Source organism: Leptonychotes weddellii, chromosome 10 (genome assembly GCF_054177405.1).
Source record: "Leptonychotes weddellii isolate Sample4059 chromosome 10, ASM5417740v2, whole genome shotgun sequence".
Taxonomy (NCBI): domain Eukaryota; kingdom Metazoa; phylum Chordata; class Mammalia; order Carnivora; family Phocidae; genus Leptonychotes; species Leptonychotes weddellii.
The window spans coordinates 103,602,669-103,616,927 of NC_138378.1; the positions used below are offsets into that span (position 1 = coordinate 103,602,669).

Below are 14,259 nucleotides of genomic sequence, written 5' to 3' on the forward strand. Positions count from 1 at the left end.
TTAAGGTGGGACCCAAGCATTAAAATGAAAAACTTAACAAATTTCCAGAGGTGATTCTAATATGCAGCCACAGTTGAGAGTCATTGATTTCATCCAGTCTCCTGTCTCACAGATGAGGAGCAGGCCCACAGGTCAGGATTTGTCTCCTGTTTGTAATGAGTGACAACTACTAATGCCTACAAAGCCCTATATAGCACATCCCTCTACATTATCTCATTTGATCCTTAGAACAAATCTGAGGTTCAAAGAGCAGGAAGCATTACTGTCCCTGCTTCACACATGACAGAACTGAGCCTCAGGGGATTTAAGTCATGTCCCCAAAGTCTCCTATTTGGTAAAGGGAGCTAAGACTCCTGCGCACATCTTTTCAACCAAGTCCACCGACCACTGATGTTCATTGTACAAGTGACATATTTATGTTTTATTTTGGCATATGGAGTCCTATTTGCTTTCGGGGTCTCCAGAACACTTAGAAATCTGCCTTCCTAAATAGACTCTGCTCTGTGAGCCCCTAGGATTCCTTAGGAACACCATGAGGGAAGATGGAGAGGATGCATGCGGGAATGTATCTATCGATCCCATTTCCGTGCCCACACTTAACCAGAGTAGATATATTTTTACCTGTTCAAACCTAAGGATCCCACATATGATTTTGCCTGAATAAAGAGTTTCACCTTTGAGGACCACTGACATGGCTTGGACCTTTGCTTACTGTTTCAATCCAAGATGGAATGGTCACTCTGCCCCTGAATTCCAGTCACTTCTTACATCAAGTTCTTCCCTGTTGGTCTAAATGAAGTCCTAAATAGTAGTTTCTCATAATACCAATATTGGTATTGTTTTTTGAGAAATGAAAGGCATCACTTTCAGAAGACCAGACTTCCCATATCTGTCAGGGAGTTCTGAAGTTTCTCATTACTGCTCCTTGCCTACTTCACATATACCATATAATGAAGAAAATATATATATACACACACACCATATAAAAAAAAAAAAAGGAAAACATCACCCTCATCCACTCTCTTGCTGGGCCACAGAGTTTCTCCTGCCTGCTCACTGGGTCTGCCTCCTGCCTAATCCACAAACTCTCCACCTTGCTTCCACTCTTAGGCTTTCATTCCCTGTGGAAGTGGGGCGTTCACCAATGTTGGGGCGGGGAGAGGGTACACTGGGGGAGATAAGACATCTTCTCACATTTCTTTGTGTTTCCAGAGAGAAAGAACTTTTATTCTCCTCTCCACAGAAGTGAGAAGCCCCACAATGGACAGAACACATCCAGCTTTTCATTCTATGACCCTATTTGCACCTTTCCACAGGAGAAGGAGTGACTAATCTGACTGGTCAGAGTCCAGGACATTCAAAGGACTGAGTTTTTATCAGGACTGGTGCCTGAGTGCACAAGGTGTACTATGGTCCTGAACTGTGTCCTGATAAATCAGGGTCTGTTCTCAAACCTGGCAGAAGGATTACAGTGGGAGGGAGGAGGAAGCCCCCACTCTGTATCTACTTTTAGTTCCAGGAATGACAGGGACACCCAGGGTCACACTATGGCATGACCTCATATTTGAACACTTATTTGAGGAGGTCCTATGAGTGAAGTCTAAAGTCTAGCTGCCAGAAGCACCCTATTCCTCAGGAGAAGCATAGTCCCTAAAACTTAATGAAAGACATTGTGGCCTTAAGCAAACATGAGACATCTTCACCTTCTCTTTTAATAGAGTCATATCTCACTTTACCAATTCTCAAAATATATGGTTTCTTTTTACATACATACACAAACACTTTTAAACGAGAATCAGATGAGTAGATAAATTTAGGGAGCCATGAGAATGGAAGAAAAGGCCAGTCACCAGATTTTACAAAAGATCACCTGAACTCCTTCTCTGGACATTCAACTTGATATAGGACCCTACATATCCCATGTCACATGGTCCACAAGGTCTTCCTTTAGGATTCTGAAGCAGTCAATAGCCATACTTGTCATTCAGATGGGTCCTGCCATCTCCACTTTGGCCTAGATCAGAGTATAAAGAAAGAAACACATTCACTTTTCCAAAGTCAGGAGGGAAAAGATACCCAGACATTAGTGGGCTAAAAAGTAAAACAGACAAAAGAGGTTTCTTCTATTCTAGAACTCTGCCTTTTTGCATACAATTTCAAAATTTGGTTCTCTTTCCATTTCTACCTTTATATTTATTAGCCAATAAAAAGCAAACATTTCTAGTAACAAAATTTCTATTAACTACTAGTATACTAGAAACCTGATCCATAGAAAAAGCAATCTGTGATGAGCATATGGGGAACAAGCATCTCATATATTGCCTTAAGAGTGTATGTATGAACATAAGCTGTACCCCCTCTACAGAATGCAATTTATAATGTCTTAAAAATGTTTATAGCCTCTGATCCAGCATGTTAACTTTTATGATTTTTTCTACATATGCACCTCTATACTTGCAAAAGTATTATGTTTGAGGTTACTTATTGCAGAGTTGTTTTTTTAATTAATTAACATATAATGTATTATTAGTTTCAGAGGCGGAGGTCAGTGATTCATGAGTCTTATGTAACACCCAATGCTCATTACATCACGTGCCCTCCTTAATGTCTATCACCCAGTTACCCCAGCCCCCAACCCCTTCCCCTACATGCAGAGTTGTTTGTAATGGCAAAATTGGAAACACAGCATATATTCATTGAGGGAATGGAATAAAAAGTAAAGGTATTATCTATACCATAAAAAAGAACTATGCTACAAAGGAAGGAAGGAGGGAAGGGAGGGAGGGAGGGAAGAAGGAATCTATAGCTATGGAAAGATCTCCATAGTGTTAAGTGCAAAACAGCAAGGTATAGAATATGCTTCTATTTGTGTAAAAACAACAGTGAAATATTATGTATTTAATTGCTCACACAAGCATTTTATGTGACATATATAAGAAGTCACAAGAAAGTGATATTTGGCACCAAGTAGCTGAGGCAGAGCCAGTAGTTGTTGTTTTTATAACTTTTTTTTTTAAAGATTTTATTTATTTATCTGTCAGAGAGAGAGAGAGCACAAGCAGAGAGAGAAGCAGGCTCCCCGCTGAGCAGGGAGCCCGATGCAAGACTCGATCCCAGGACCCGGGGATCATGATCTGAGCTAAAAGCAGACGCTTAACCGACTGAACCACCCAGGCATCCCTGTTTTTATAACTTTAAAGAAAATTTAAAAGACATGCAGAAGTAAAGAAAAAAATATAATGAATCTCCATGTACTTATCACCCAGCTAAAACAACTATCAATATGTGACACGTCCTGCTTTATCTATTACCCCCTCCACGCTCCCTCATCCTCTACTTCTTTTTTTTTTTTTCAAAGATTTTATTTATTTATTTGAGAGAGAGAGAATGAGAGACAGAGAGCACGAGAGGGAAGAGGGTCAGAGGGAGAAGCAGACCCCCTGCTGAGCAGGGAGCCCGATGCGGGACTCGATCCCGGGACTCCAGGATCATGACCGGAGCTGAAGGCAGTCGCTTAACCAACTGAGCCACCCAGGCGCCCCTCATCCTCTACTTCTATAGGATTATGTTAAGGCATATCCCATATATTCCATCTGTGAACACTTCTGTACACAGTCCTAGAAGATAAGGACTTTTTCTAAAAAACATAACATCATTCCACACTTTAAAATAATTAATAATTTCCTAGTATCATCACATATCTGGCTAGTGTTCAAAATTATCTGACTGGTATATAATTTTTTTTTTTAAAGATTTTATTTATTTGCGAGAGAGAGAATGAGAGACAGAGAGCATGAGAGGGAGGAGGGTCAGAGGGAGAAGCAGACTCCCTGCTGAGCAGGGAGCCTGATGTGGGACTCGATCCCGGGACTCCAGGATCATGACCTGAGCCGAAAGCAGTCGCTTAACCAACTGAGCCACCCAGGCGCCCTGGTATATAATTTTTTAATAGTTGTTTGTTCAAATAAGGATTCAAGCAGAATCCACAAATTATATTTGGTCGATATGTCTCTTCAGATCTTTTACTCTACCTGTTCCCCTAGAAGGGAGAACTTTCCCACTACATACTTTTTTTTTTAAGATTAAAAAAAAAAAGACTTTTTTTTTTAAGATTAAAAAAAAAGACTTTTTTTTTTTTAAAGATTATTTATTTGAGAGAGAGAGAGAGAGAGCACAAGCAGGGGAAGTGGTAGAGGGAGAGGGAAAAGCAGACTCCCTGCTGAGCAGGGAGCCAGATGTGGGGCTCGATCCCAGGACCCTGAGATCATGACCTGAGCCAAAGTTAGACGCTTAGCCAACTGAGCCACCCAGGCACCCCTATTTATTTTAGAGAGAGAAAGAGAGAGCACGAGTGAATGGGAGGGAAGGGCAGAGGGAGAGAGAATCTCAAACAGACTCTGCACTGAGCGAGGAGCCCAACATGGGACTCAATTTCACGACCCTGAGATCACAACCTGAGCTAAAATCAAGAGTTGGACACTTAACCGACTGCACTACCCAGGTGCCCCATCCCCTATATACTCATAAAAACTTTCTTATTTTGAACCTTAAATATACATTACCTATTCAGAAATATAAATAATTAAGTCTTAGAAGAGAAGAAAAGTAATAAAAACAATCTACCTTCAGGTGGGACCCACACACAGTAGTCTGGGTCATCTTCTGGATATTTGGAGGAAAGTGTTGCTGGAAGCTGCAAAGAAAAGAATTTTACTCTAAAGAATTTTAACTCTAAGAATCATTGTCCCTATGCCTGTCAGCAAATAAAAACTAAGAGAAAAGCTTCCATTAATTACCTTAACATAAGTAACCAAAAAATGGGGGTACACTCTCTTTCTGAACCTTGACTTTTTGCCGTAAAGCCTCAACAAGCTGATTTTCAGCCAGTGAGAGTGAGGTGATGTTTTCTAAAAGGGGCTGTTAACAGAGGTATGAGTTCTAATGGTATAACCCCCATAGAGGGAAATTTGGAATCTGTCTTTTGATCTAGATGCAGAAAAGAGTTAACAGGGCAAGTCTGACTGCTATCCTTTGAAAGGCCTGTTTACAAGGTTGGCCCTCGTCTAGTACCTGGGGACTTGGACTTCTGGAGGGTTCCTACTACCCTGATAAAAGTGGCTTACTATGCCTACAATGTCTATAAAAACAATATGGTTCATGCTGAACATCTACTTTCCTTCTGGGAGAATGGAATTTGAGGGCATGCCAGGCAGAAGGTGCCTATGTGATCAGTCCCCAATAAAAATCCTGAGCACTGAGTCTCTAATGAGCCTCCCTGGTTAGTAACATTTCATAAACTGTCACAACTCATTGCTAGGGGAATTAAGCACATCCTGTGTGATTCCAATGAAAAAGGACTCTTGGAAGCTTACGCCTGGTTTCCTCAGACTTTGCTCCACGTGCCTTTTCCCTTTGCTGACTGTACTTGGTATCCTTTTACTCTAGTAAATCACAGCTATGAGTACAACCACAGGCTGAGTCCTGTGAGGCCTCCTGTGAATTACCTAGCCTGAGGGTCTTGGGACCTCCTGACACAATCTAGCAATCCCACTTTTGGGAACTTACTGTATCCACACAAAATTATGTATACACAAGATTATTCATTATAGCACTGTTATAATAAAAGACTAGAAACAACCCAAGTGTCCACCTATAGGGAACTGGTTAAGTGGAGTACATCCGTACAGTAGGAAGCTCTTAGTATACTGATACACAGTGATTTCCACAGTAAGTTAAAAAAAATAAATCCTGATGTAGAATACAGCACATTACATTCTATCTTCTGTGTAATAAAAATAGTCAAATAAGAATATATTATTCAGGGGCACCTGGGTGGCTCAGTCATTAAGCATCTGCCTTCGGCTCAGGTCATGATCCCAGGGTCCTGATCCCAGGGTCCTGGGATCGAGCCCCGCGTCAGGCTCCCTGCTCCACGGGAAGCCTGCTTCTTCCTCTCCCACTCCCCCTGCTTGTGTTCCCTCTCTCACTGTGTCTCTCTCTGTCAAATAAATAAATCTTTAAAACTTTAAAATGTCTTTGTATGGCATAAAAGGATAGGAACAAAGATTGACAATTAATCAAAGAGGTATATGTGGAGTTATAGGGAACCGTGTGGATGGAGAAAAGAACAGAGAATTCAAAACATAAAAATTCAAAAATAAAAGAGAGCCCAGACTTCTAGAAAAGGGAGTATTAGGCAGTTGGGAACTCTGCTAAGACAATCCTTAAAAATTCACTCTTCTGAATGTGGTCTATGACAAGGGGATTCACTTTTACTTCTAGAGAGGTGAAGATTATGGCTAAAGTACTTACTTTGCCTGGACCAGGAGCTTTCTTTTTCTTCAATTCATCTCTGTTTTTCTCATATTCATTCTCTGATGCTAATTTGAGAAAAAGAAAAACAAGAGGCAATAGCTATTTCAGAATAAGTAAAATAGAAAAAAACAAATTCCTCCTAAGAGAGCATTATAAAAATTGAAGAAAACATGTAACAATCAAATTCTCAAAAATTCCTTCTACTATAAAGACTATCTTAAGAGAACTTTCTCTCCGCTAATAACCCTAGTTTTCAAATCCTAAGGCTGTTCTACAAGCTTGAATATAATCACACCATTTAAAAAGGGAAAGGAGGGGCACCTGGGTGGCTCAGATGGTTGAGCATCTGCCTTCGGCTCAGGTCATGATCTCAGGGTCCCGGGATCAAGCCCCATATTGGGCTCCCTGCCGAGCAGGGGGCCTGCTTCTCCCTCTCCCTCTGCCTGCTGTTCCCCCTGCTTGTGCTCTCTCTCTGTCAAATAAAAATAAAATCTTTAAAATAAAATAAAATAAAGAAATTAAAAGGGAAAGGAAAACGAGGCTGATTTTACTATTCTACAGTTCAACCATTACAGTTAAAACAGTAGAAAACCAGTCCTTTTTAGGGGCGCCTGGGTGGCTCAGTCGTTAAGCGTCTGCCTTCGGCTCAGGTCGTGATCCCGGGGTCCTGGGATCGAGCCCCGCATCGGGCTCCCTGCTCGGCGGGAGGCCTGCTTCTCCCTCTCCCACTCCCCCTGCTTGTGTTCCCTCTCTCACTGTGTCTCTCTCTGTCAAATAAATAAATAAAATCTTTAAAAAAATAAATAAATAAATAAATAAAAAGAAAACCAGTCCTTTTTTTTTTTTTTTTAAGATTGTTTATTTGAGAGAGAGAGAACATGAGTGAGGGGAGGGACAGAGAGAGAGAATCTCCAACAGACTCTGTGCTGAGCACGGAGCCCGATGCAGGGTTCAATCCCACAACCCAGGAGATCATGACCTGAGCTGAAACCAAGAGTCAGACACTCAACCAACTAAGCCACCCAGGTGTCCCAAAACCAGTCCTTTCAATTTATTTTATTTATTTTAATAGTTTTGGAATCACTCCCATGATAGGCAGACTCATCTCTGGGAGATGAAAAGTTGGGGAGGGCTTTGCATGGCCAGGGCTTTCCATGCCAAGGAAGCGCGAAGGCAGTAGGAATTCTGTAGGTCAGGGAGACAGAACCCCAGGAGGTAGGAAAGGAATAAAGAAAGGCAAATGGGATGGCGCCAAACATAACCTCTCATATATTCCAGTTCTGTCCAGGGCCCTGGCAGGAGCGTCTGCCCAGTGTCTGAAAGGCCATTCTCTGTGCTGCTTCAGCTCAGCTCCCAACCCCTCCTGTCTGACACCAGCTGGTTGCTCGTGTGCAGGGCAGCAATGGAGTCGGCTACATTACTTGCCTGAGGGTTCCTCACATGATGCAGCTGTTTCACTGATCTCTTGATAATCTTTATTCTGTTCCACTTGGCTGAGTTGAGACATGTTTTCTATAAAATGCAGAACCAGAGCATATTGTTATTATTTAATTCATGGTGGGGAACGAAGAAAACAAAAACAAAAGCAAGAAAAGCTAAGTAAATACATAATCATCCAGCTTTACTATCATTAGCTTCAATAAACTTAGATTTTCAAAAAAATGTGCCTCCATATGTTTAACAGAGAAATCAATTTTCCACTTTAAAAACTGGCCAACTCTGAAGTAAAACTTTTCAGCACTACTTACCAAAAGCCTTAAAAAATGTACATATTCCTTGGCCTAGAAATTCTATTTCCAGGAACATATTCAAAGAAAATAATCAGATGAGTACCAAGATTTATTATATATACAATATGTTTAGAATAGCAAAAATTAATAAATTACGTACAGGTCTAACAACAGGGAGGTGATTAAATAAATTATGGCACAAGCATGTGATGGACCACTATGCTCCTTACTGACTCCACATTTTAAAAAAAAATTTTAAGACATAGAAAAAAACAGGTTATAAAATAGCATGTACAATATGATCCTAACACTGAAAAAAAAAAAAAAGAGGCCTAGAGTCATCCCTAATCAGCTGCAAATTTACTCATTAATGTATCTTTACCAAATTTTAAAATCTGCTATTTTTACACACACATATATTTCCTTTAGTCCCTTAACAAAAAAGTACTTATTGCTCGCCCTCCTACTAACCTGTTTATGCCACCTTCACAATGTATGGATCAAAGATGGGACTCATAAAAAAAGTACGTGTAAGTATCTTGTTGGAAAAGGCTAAGCATTTTGCCAGTAACTAAACAAAGGAAAATGCAAAAACAAAAGCTCTCTCACAGATGAAAAAACAGAAACTTTTCTTTTCTCAAACAACTGAGGATGAATCAAGAGAAGGCCTCCATACCAGGCCTGGCACTTTATGCAGACAAACCGGATTTGTTTTGGAAGTAGACATGCATGCATTCCCATGCATATTTAATGTCAGTTTTTGTTTTGTTTTTCCTCATGCTCCCTATTTTCTGTGAAGTCTTAACACCCTGCAGGAAAATAACTCCTGCAGCTGACAAGGGACAAGAGGATACTGAAAAGATGAACAATGATCTCTGGGGGTGAGATTGCAGGAGATTTCTCTTTTCTTCTTTGGACTTTTACGTATGATCCAAAGTTTCTAAAATGAATACACCTTCCTCTTATAATCAGAAGAAAACATATTTAACTTTTTTTTTTTTTTAAAGATTTTATTTATTTATTCATGAGAGACAGAGAGAGAGAGAGAGAGGCCGAGGGAGAAGCAGGCTCCCAAGGAGCAGGGACCCTGATGCGGGACTCGATCCCAGGACCCTGGGATCATGACCTGAGCCAAAGGCAGACGCTTAACCATCTGAGCCACCCAGGCGCCCAGAAGAAAACATATTTAAAAACCAATCAATTCCCTCTTTTGTCATTTGTCATCAAACCTTGGCTGAGCTGGGTGAGTACTGTGTGCCAGGTTGTCCACTAGGTACCATGGACAAAAAGATGAATAAGGCACTGTGCTTCCTAAGAAGTGTGTACCGAGGACACAATTATGCTTAGCCTCTGTTTTAGAGATGAGAAAATAATGACTAAGGGGAGGTTTACCTGATCAGGCCCCATCACGCACCCTCTTCTACTGCCCTCCAATCACACAATGGAGGCAGCTCAGGGCTGTTCCACAGCAGCTGTGGTTTCAGATTCCACAGCTTTCAATGTACTGTAATTCTAGAATACACTGGAAATGCCTGCTCTGATTTTGCAATGAGGATAAATAATGACTGACGGTCAAAGAAAGACCAAGAAAGTATGTTTCCAGAGTCAGCGGTATCACATATCATAAAGTGCCACAAAGTCAAAATGCACAAGCAAGAACTGGCTTTGCTCTTCAAATCTGTGCACAATCAATGCAAATGCCCCACTGAACAGCACGGGAAGGAGAAGAAAGATATTACCATGGGTTTTTGTCTCTTTAGAACACATGAGGTCAGTGGCAGGCCTCGCTTCCTGCACTGCATCTTCCGGCTCTGTCTCCTGCTGCAGCCTACTGCTTCCAGCCTCCATTTTTCCCCTTTCATCCCCCTCGTTTTCCCTCTCATCTTCTTCTTCCTCTTCCTCCTCCTCCTCTTCTACTTCAGGCTCATCCTTCATTCTCATTAGAGCTGGAGGGAGTTCTGGACGCTTAGGGGGTAACTTCTATGAATGAAACAAAACCATGAACAAATAGTTCCACATAATGATAGAGACAAATCTCTTCAAGGAAATTAAGCTAAATGTGTAAAATGTCTAACCTCTCCAGGCTGATGGACCCTGCAGAAGTCTGCTGGAAGTAGGACTCGCACATGAAATTTTACTCATCTATGGACCTTTAACACATATCTTTATTAGTTTCTAGGGTCAAAAGAATATTAAGTACGAGTCACTTGAAACAGCTTGTAGGGAACTAAAACATTTATTGCAGGTACCAGCTGCAGGAATTCTGTCCTGTTACCCCTCGTGGTGTTAAAGGGTCTTAATTCATCACAAAATCTTCCAGGGGTAAATCAGACACACATTTCTGAGAAACAGATCATTTGTGCAGCTTTTTCATTTTAGATTTAACACAATTTCAAAGAAAGGAGACATGTAAATCAGTAAAACAGATCCTGAAGACATTTTCTTTTTTTTTTCTTTTAAGATTTATTTATTTATTTTAGAGAGAGAGACAGAAAGAGAGAGAGCAGGGGGGAGGGGCAGAGGGAGAGGGAGAGAATCTCAGGCAGGTTCTGCACTGAGCGTGGAGCCAGACCCGCAGCTCAATCTCACAACCTTGAGATCACGACCTGAGCTGAAACCAAGAGTTGGACGCTCAACCGACTGCACCACCCAGGCGCCCCCTGAAGACATTTCTTAAAGAATAAAGCCAAATATTTTAATCAAGACCTTTTAATAAAATTATTAGAAAAAGTTGATTGAAGCTTAAGGGATAGAGAGAAAGTACCAAAGTATATGTTGGGCATATCATTTTTAAAATATAGGACTGAATTCAGTAAACCTCTAAAGAGAGCTTTTTAGTAAAGAGTTTTCCCTCTAACTAAAACACAAGTACCTGCTCTCCCCCCACCCTCACAGAAAAGCCTGCATCTCAGGTGAACCTGAGTTTGCCCTAATTCAAGGTGCTGGGGGCTGAATTCTGTCCCCACAAAATTCATATGTTGAAGTCCCAACCCCCAGTACCTCAGAATGTAACCACATTTAGAGGTAAAATTTTTAGAGGTAAGTTAAAAGAAAGCAGTTAGAGTGGGGCCCTAATCCAAGATGACTGGTTTTCTTATAAGAGGAGGGGGAGACACCACAGGTGCAAGTGCACAAAGGGATGACCACAGGAAGATGCAGGAAGAGGGCGGCCACCTCCAAGCCAAGGAAAGGGACCTCAGCAGAAACCAACCCTGTTGGCATGCTGATCTTGGACTTCCAGCCTCTGGAATTGTGAGAAAATAAATTTCTGTCATTTAAGCCACCCAGTCTGTGGTGTTTGGTTAGGGCAGCCCTCACACACTACTACACAAGGTTCAGCTCTTTAGGTATGAAGACCTTTTAAAAGCTGAATCTGTGAAGAGGGTTGTACGCAAAGCAAAAACATTCACCAGTGAAGTGTTAGAGGACAGCAGAGAGATCACAAAACTCAAGAAACCGAGGACCTGGATTTGATTGCCAGTCTAGTCACTTATTGATGATGTGATCTCATATTTAACCTCTCTGAACCCGTTTCCTCACCTGTGAGAGGTAATAATTCCCACACGTCATGAAGTGTTGGAGGGAGTAAATGAAGTGTGGAAGGCCGTATGGCAGGGCCAGGTGCGGGGACTATATGACTAGCAAATGTTAGCTGAGTCCAAATGTTACAATATCCACCCACCAGGAAAAGAGACACTTCTTAAATGCGACATTCATCACAAATTAATAAATTGATGTTCAATGTACAAATCAGTTACATGCAAATTGACTCGAGAGCTGAAAGTTTAACACCATGACCCCCAACTTACCCCTACTGTTCCCGTTTTTAATTTGAATTTGCTTCCTCCTTTCATGGCACCAAAGAGAGGCAACGTAAGCTTTTTAGCTTTGTTTTCCACATCTGTAGGCTGACTTTCAGTCCTAAGAAGAAAGAAGAATTATACATATCTATTCCAATGAAGCCAACATTTTTTCTAAAAACACCCTGGACAATGACAAAGAAACTTTTGGCAAAACAAAAATTTCCACAAAATGAGTACCGAAGCATATATTAATAGGGAAGGCCAAGAGAATCTGAATGGACAATGACACTGCTGACTCTCAGAGACACAGGGCTATTAAGGGCAAGATGAGGCTCCAACTTTAGTAAGTTGCAACATGCTACCTGACTTCACCTTCATAAACTGATACTGATAGTACAAAGATCACTATCTTTGGGGGCAAGACCCCATTCCCACTGAGTGGTAGGATCCATGGGGTAAAGCCCTATTTTCCACCAACCTCTCAAGAGGACTCACAGTGTCTTACTTATCTGGAGTCCACACTGACATCATACCACACACAAAGGCTCTGATCACAAAAGTTTAAAAAAAAAAAAAAGTGTGTGTGTAGGGGCTATACTGCATGGTCAATAATGACAAAGACATAATGAGAGACCTTACAACTGAGGAGCTTGTCACCAATCTCACTGGCTGGACAGAGTTATAACAGCTAAGCCCACTCGGGTAAAGCTGAGGAAGAGCAAAGAGAAGAGATTGTAGAAATTAGGAAAGAGCAGGTGAAAAAAAGAAATGAGCAAAACCAAAAAGGATGGCAGTTGAGATGACCAGACACTCTGAGAGTAGGCAGCATGAGGAGACAGAGGGAAGGACAGGCCTGCATTCTGGAATACGGGGAGAGCGCTGGCACGCCTGATGCACAGTGACCCATACAAGAAACTGACCTCGCTGCTCCAGCTAAAGCCCTATTTGCCACTGCTGCCTTCTTCTTCTTACCCTCTCGGCAGTGCTCTTGGGCCTAGCCTCACCCCCTTGCTCTCTACCACAGACAGACCCAATCCCTTGCTAAGGCCACCAGCAGAATCCTGCCTGCTTGGCCTTAAATATTATCCTTCACAGCCCCTCCCCAAAGGCCTCAAAGACAAAGTGAAGAGCAACACAGATATTTTTCAGCTCCATTAAATAGCTTGGCTGGTCTGGAGGACGAGCAAAGACACCCCAAGGAGACAAAAAGGCAGAAGATGGATCACAATCAAGAGCTGCTTGGCTCAGTGGGAAAAGGTGTTAGGTAGAAAGTTTGAAAGTTCAACCCTCAAGTGAGAAGAGAGGGAGAAGGTACACACATCTAAAGGCCAGGATCTAAAGTAGGAAAGGGAGGTGAAACTAAGCAGACACACAGCAAGAAGGGAGGCTCTGGAGGAAGCTGACATACCCTCTCTCACAGGGATGACTTATCAAGGGAAAGGATTTTGGAGTTAGAATTAAAACTCACTGTTTGTTTACCCTGAACTATGCCTCAGGAGTTTTTATCCTTTCTCCATAAATACGACATTGCAAATAGCTGCTAGATGTAGCAGAAATAGGACAATGATGACAACAGTAATACATATACGCCAGCACTTTGTCAAGTGCTATTCATGTCATCTTTTCCTTTTTAAAGATTTTATTTTATTTCATTAGAGAGAGAGCACATGAGCAGGGGGAAGGGCAGAGGGAGAGAGAGTGCAGAGCTCAACATGGGGCTTGATCCCACAACCCCAAGATCATGACCCAAGCCAAAACCAAAAGTCGGATGCCCAACTGACTAAGCCACCCAGGCACCCCTATTCATGTCATCTTTCAACATCACCTGTACTTCTAATTTACAGAGGAAAGCAAAGGTCAAAGAAATTACATAACTTGCCTCAAAATGCCCAAAAAGTAATTCATAGAGCTGAGAATGAAAGCCAGGGAGTCTAACTTGAGTGCTAACCCCCCTCCTTACTATCAGTAAATGAAATACCACTTGGTTCATAGCTTTTGTGAACTGACCTATGAATCACTGTATGAAATATCCAAACTACACATAAATCTTTTAACAAACCTGCTAGTAATTTGGGGATTAATTTTCTGTACAGATGATCAAGGGCTCCAGAAACATTTTGTCTTTACATCTCTATTAAAAAAAAAAGGTGCCTCCCAATATCTAGATATTCATCTATGCAATGCCCCCAGCATTAAATTACAGGTTTTGTACACAGTGCTAAGTGGCTACATAAATGCTTACTGACAATCTAAAGTAACACTGTCTGATGTTTATAGCAGCAATGTCCACAATAGCCAAACTATGGAAAGAGCCAAGATGTCCATCGACAGATGAATGGATAAAGAAGGTGTGGTATATATATACAATGGAATATTATGCAGCCATCAAAAGGAATGAAATCTTGCCATTG

At 41.4% G+C, this 14,259-nt stretch overlaps 1 protein-coding gene across 2 annotated transcripts in view; it reads right to left on the bottom strand.

The window, feature by feature from the left end:
- Positions 1-1,689: 1,689 nt before the first annotated feature.
- Positions 1,690-14,259, bottom strand: part of SLC4A1AP (solute carrier family 4 member 1 adaptor protein) — a 34,812-nt gene continuing 22,242 nt past the window's right edge. The window contains exons 9-14 of one of the 2 annotated variants that reach the window (XM_081796992.1): positions 11,855-11,966; positions 9,785-10,025; positions 7,741-7,827; positions 6,313-6,380; positions 4,624-4,693; positions 1,690-2,014 (exon numbers count right to left, since the gene is read on the bottom strand). In XM_081796992.1, the coding sequence (XP_081653118.1) occupies positions 1,965-2,014; positions 4,624-4,693; positions 6,313-6,380; positions 7,741-7,827; positions 9,785-10,025; positions 11,855-11,966 (628 nt within the window). In that variant the 3' untranslated portion in view covers positions 1,690-1,964. The remainder of the gene's footprint in view (positions 2,015-4,623; positions 4,694-6,312; positions 6,381-7,740; positions 7,828-9,784; positions 10,026-11,854; positions 11,967-14,259) is intronic. The other variant, XM_081796993.1, reaches the window with a different exon arrangement.